Genomic DNA, 5,539 nt, shown 5'->3' with positions numbered 1-5,539 from the left:
CTTCCAGAAAACAACTGAGATATGATATGGATCCATTGTATTATGAAAATTTGGACATTTCTTTATGACAATACACCAAAAGAAACCAGGATTACGAAGATTTTTTTTTTCGGCCGTGGTTTACCTTTTGGCGGATATGCCCATATTTGATTATATTACTATCGATAGAAAATAAAACTTTTATTAATTTTAACAATTGAAAATATTCTTAATCTGCCGCTAGAACAGCCAAATCGGCCACTGTGCGCCGCAGCGGAGGGGCTGGAAAATGGCGAGTTCCTTGGCCTTGTGCTCTTAGCCCCACTAGAGACTGCGGATGTGAGTGACGATTCCTAAGCCGTTTAGATTTGAATTTTGGCTGTGGCGGGAACTTGTCTACTCGCATTTTCCAATACTACGCGTTTTCCAACACTACGCGAAAGCTCCCTGCGCATGCGCTGCACAACACTACGATCACTACGCGTGGGAAAAAGTGGCGTGTGGAAACTATTCCAAGCCGTGAGAGAGTTCGCGGGAAATAATCCACTTGTTGGACAGGAGAGAGTCCCCCCCCCCCTTGCCATCGAGTTCCTGTGGCGGTTCCAAGTGCCAAGATTCGGGGAGCCCGGATAGCCAGCCGGTGCCGATTTTGGTACGTACCTCTCCCAGTTGTCTCACTACTCAGTAAAAACTCCTTTCTTAGTGCCCTCCGAACTGTCTACACTACTTTTCTTTTGGAGCTCGGAAAAACACGTCCAATCACTGTGAGTAAACACACACGTATGTATATCCTTACAAATTGCCGGACCGGCAATTGCGACTCGGCAGCTAACAGCGGCGGTGCATTCGAACGTAAGCAGAGTGAAACAAACAAAATTAAAGGAAAATCTGCGTTTAATAGTGTTTTTTTTGTTTGTTTACTTTCCGTAAATACATATGTACTGCCCGCCAAGGTGGCAACACCATTACCATACGCGGCTCAATCTGGTAACGAGCCGTTCGCACTTGGGTGCATTTTTTTGTATTATTGGTTTTGAGTTTCAATTCGACTAATTTACAACCAAATTTTTTCGAATCGTGTACACCGTTCCGATTATTTTTGGTACGCATTATCCAGCGTCCAAGCATATCTTCAAAGGCGATAAGCATACAATTTCGATTAATCCTTTTGTCTTCACTTTCCAACCCCGCAGTATTTTTCGACAAACATTTATTTGTCTCCGAATAATTCATTCTACATATTTTTTTTTTTCTGTTCATACCCAAATCGATAACAACCTCTTTCGACTATTGATTTATTTTGATTATTTAAAGGCGTTATCCAGCGTCCCCGGATTAATTGGGAATCGATAGCATTTTTTCGATTAATTTGTTCTACGCGTTATCCAGCGCCCCCATATCTTTCAAACCGAGTGCATTCGTGCCAACGCGTTATCCAGCGTCCCCGTATCAATTGAAAATCGATAGCATTTGTTCGATTAATTTGTTCCACGCGTTATCCAGCGCCCCCATATCTTTTAAACCGAGTACATCCGTGCCAACGCGTTATCCAGCGTCCCCGTATTAACTGAGTATCGATAGCATTTTTTTCGATTAATTTGTTCTACGCGTTATCCAGCGCCCCCATATCTTTCGAACCGAGTACATCCGTGCCAACGCGTTATCCAGCGTCCCCGTATCAATTGGAAATCGATGGCATTTGTTCGATTAATTTGTTTTACGCGTTATCCAGCGCCCCCATATCCTTTGAACCGAGTTCATCCGTGCCAACGCGTCATTTGAAATCGATAACATTTTTTCGATTAACTCTGGGTTTTTTGCGCTTATCCAGCGGCCCCTCTCCGAACCACGTCAAAGTCGATAGACTACCTCACACACATTTTCCAGCTCCTACGAGAGCTTCATATGCCAATTGGTGACGGTGAGAAACCAAAATCCCTTTTGACCGTTTCTAAGGTAAAAGAGTCTCACAGAGTCAGGGCAAAGAGTGAATCTTCTGTGCCTTCCAAAAGCGAAAATCCCTCTCGAAGCAAAACCGCAACTCCACTAAAATCTACGAGCACGTCGCTTGAAGTTCCACGGTCTGTACTATCCACAAAAGTTGCAAGGTCAGTCGTATCTCCCCACTTCACTAGAGCAAGTGGCAGAATGGCTCAAGCTGAGGGAGACAAGGCCTTGAGGAAATTCCTGACCATAACCGATAGGGTGGGTCAGTTTGAAGCCAGAATCAATACCAATGCGGACACAAATCCGTCCATCCACACGAGTAGGGTTCGACTCGAGCAGATCAGGGCCCTCTGGGACAAGGTGGAAAAGGAATATGAGACGTGGCCAGTCAAAACGGCAAAGACAAAATAAGAGTCATGCAATCCAAGTATGACGACTGTTATACCGTTTACGAGCGGTGCGCAGCAAGCCTCAATGAGATCATTGAAGATTCACGCGCACAACAGTCTGTTCATTCCTCCAATCTGACGCCGTCTCAGGGCGGATGTCGCTTACCTCCAGTCGAGTGCGAAGTTTTCAATGGTGACTATGTTCAATGGCCCACATTTCGGGACCTTTTCTCCGCCATCTATATACGCAATCCTCGGCTTTCAGAAGTCGAAAAACTGTTCCATCTCAATGCAAAGACGAGCGGCGAGGCCAAATCCATTGTGGCCTTATCTCCGTTTACCAATGATGGTTTTGAGTCAGCGTGGAGAAACTTGCAGAATCGGTTCGAGAACAAGAGGCTGCTGGTCAATAGCCAATTAAAGATCTTGTTTAATTTGCCTTCTGTTGCCCAGGAATGCGGAAAATCCTTGAAGCATTTAGAGAGCACAATCCAAGGTTGTTTAACGGCCCTGCAATTAGCAAGAGTCGAGACCACGAATTGGGATTGCCTGCTTGTTTTCCTGTGCTCGTCCAAGTTGCCAAAACTAACTTTGGCTCTTTGGGAACAGTCCCTGCTAAGTAAGTCAGAGATTCCACTCTGGGCTGAATTCCAGGCCTTCTTAAAGGATCGTCATCGAACGCTTGAGGCGATGGAAGAGTTCAAGCCGAACGCGAGCGTTCAATCCAGGGCACTGAGGGCTGACAATAGCTCGCGGTCAATCCAGACCTTTGAGAACAGAGTTACGGTAAACCCGCAATGCTGTAAACTCTGCGCACAGGAGAACCATCCAATCCGAGGATGTCCTCTATTCTTACGCATGTCAGTCGCAGATCGAGAGAACCATGTAAAACAGCAGAAGTTGTGCTTAAACTGTTTCGCAAGAACGCATCTGCTCCGGGACTGCAACAGCACGCATAATTGCTACACCTGCAATGGTCGTCATAATACTCTCCTGCATCGAAGCAGCCCTCGGCCAGTCCATTCAGTGGTTATGCCTGACCAACAGTCCCATCCATCCACAGCAATCCAGCAACATATACAGTCCACTCCATCGACGAGTCAAGCGAATGTGCAAACGTTTCTTGCCGTTAACACGCAAGGGGTCCTACTGAGTACGGCATTGATAGAAGTTTGCCATTTGATCATAAAATACTCAGCACGGGCATTCATTGACTCAGGTTCCGAGGCAACCTTCATCTCAGAACGGTTGTTCAACCTAATTAAGTTGCCGTATGAGTCCATCCAAGCGCAAGTTTCAGGGGTCAACCTTTCCGTTGCAGCTCAGCCCCGTAAGCGTTGTCAATTCAACATAGGTTCTCCCGTCAAGCCACATATCCAAATTGAAACCTGTGCGTATGTGCTACCACAGTTAGCTGGGAACCTCCCATCCTACACTACACCAGAGGATTCATTAAAGGATCTTCCACCTCTGCAACTAGCAGATCCAGATTTCTACCGGAGCTCGCCGATTGACGTGCTTATTGGTGCCGATATCCTGCCATCAATCATTCTCAGAGGCTCCCATTCCAATATTTGTGGAACACTCCTTGGTCAAGAGACCATATTCGGGTGGACTCTTTGCGGTCCTATTGCAACGAGTCCCATAAGCAGAATCTATTCTTTTTCAGCCCGATTAGCAGTGACCGAGTCCAAACCAGACAGCATCCTCACCAAATTTGGGGATGTGGAGGATGTTCCAGTGAAGTTAGTAAAGGAATCCACCTCGGTTTGCGAGGAGAACTTTATCCGATCCACCAAAAGAAGTGAGGATGGAAGATATGTTGTTTCGTTGCCCTTTAAAGAGCCGGACAATATTAAGCTGGGACATTCCAGACCCATCGCACTAGCTCAGTACCTCCAAAACGAAATGCGATTGAGTAAAATCCTTCCAGTGAAGGAGCAGTGCGACTCAGTCATTCAAAAGTATTTAGATTTAGGTCATATGCACCAAGTCTCTCCAAACGACTCCAGCAGTTTTCATCACGCTGTCTTCAAACCAGATAGCATCACGACGAAGGTTCGCGTCGTGTTCAACGGGGAACTATATGTTGCATGTTCACGTGTAGGGAAACCGTCAATTCAATTTGTGTTAGCTAAAGACAGGTTAACTAAAAATATAATATTATGTATAATTCAAATAATAAATATTCGGAACAAGTGGAGTTTTAGAGGATGGAAAATTCCCACGGCGCAAGCGAAGTAGTGGCGAAGTAGAAATAAAAAAACGAGGGCGTCGTAGGGAACGAAGATTCAAACGTAGTCGATCAGCTTTATTTCGCTGCATACATGGAACTAAACTAAGCTTAAGCAAACGGCCGCGCTCCCGCCCGCTTACTTCGCTAAGCGAGAGCGAGAGAGCGGCAGCGGCCGATCCAAGTGTTCGGCAGCGCAGCCCGAGGCCCGCGCTCGAGAGTGCGAAAGCGCTCAGCGCTGCGGGAGAGCGAGTGCGGGAGAGCAAGAGGGCGAGAGCGGGCGAGCGTTGCTACGCTGGGAGCGCTTGAGCTTTTGGACGCTCGGTGGGCAGAGGGGGGACAGGGGCCTCCTGGCGTGAACATTCTCCCCCCTCTTGCAATCACTCGGGTTGCAATAAACCCGTACCGGACGATGGTAGAGGAGCGGCTGCAGAACGCCGTGGAGTGGCAGACGAAGTCCGAGGAGCAGCTGAAGAATTCCGTGGAGTGCCGGACGAGGGCAGAGAAGCGGCTGTAGAACGCCGTGGGGTGGCAGACGAAGTCCGAGGAGCAGCTGAAGAATTCCGAGGCCGGCCACTAGCTCTCCGGGACCGTCGCGCCTCCTGACGCGATTGGCGCGGATCCATTGGTTGCTCGGGTAGGTGCAGCAACGTGTGATGGTCTTGGCCTCCATCGGAATGCTTATGCGCCAAGCAGTTGGGGCAGTACCGGTTGGCGAGGACGGCCCGGAGCCTCTTCTCGGCACTCAATCGGAAAAGTCGGCGGCACTTCTTGAGCGGATGGATCCCGCTGCAGACTCGGCATCGGTAGGAATGGGAACCTCGAGAACAACTGCGCTCCAGTGCGATGGCGCTGCGTGGACGTGGGGACATGCTGTTTGCTATTACTGGCGGAGTAGGACGGAGATAAAAATCGGAATTAGTAATAGAAACCTTGCGATTTGGAACACGGAATAGAGCTACGACACCACAGTTACATAAAACATCGGAGT

At 48.0% G+C, this 5,539-nt stretch overlaps 1 protein-coding gene across 1 annotated transcript; it reads left to right on the top strand.

Moving 5' to 3' along the window:
• Positions 1-2,342: 2,342 nt before the first annotated feature.
• LOC138928456 (uncharacterized) lies at positions 2,343-5,154 on the top strand. The gene is made up of 2 exons (XM_070285532.1): positions 2,343-4,279; positions 4,968-5,154. The coding sequence occupies exons 1-2, from the start codon at positions 2,343-2,345 to the stop codon at positions 5,152-5,154; spliced, it is 2,124 nt and encodes a 707-aa protein (XP_070141633.1).
• Positions 5,155-5,539: the final 385 nt, after the last annotated feature.

This window comes from Drosophila kikkawai, chromosome 3L, assembly GCF_030179895.1.
Source record: "Drosophila kikkawai strain 14028-0561.14 chromosome 3L, DkikHiC1v2, whole genome shotgun sequence".
NCBI classification, from domain to species: Eukaryota; Metazoa; Arthropoda; class Insecta; order Diptera; family Drosophilidae; genus Drosophila; species Drosophila kikkawai.
The sequence above is the reverse complement of the archived record's forward strand: the minus strand, read 5'-3'. Positions and strand labels throughout refer to the sequence as shown.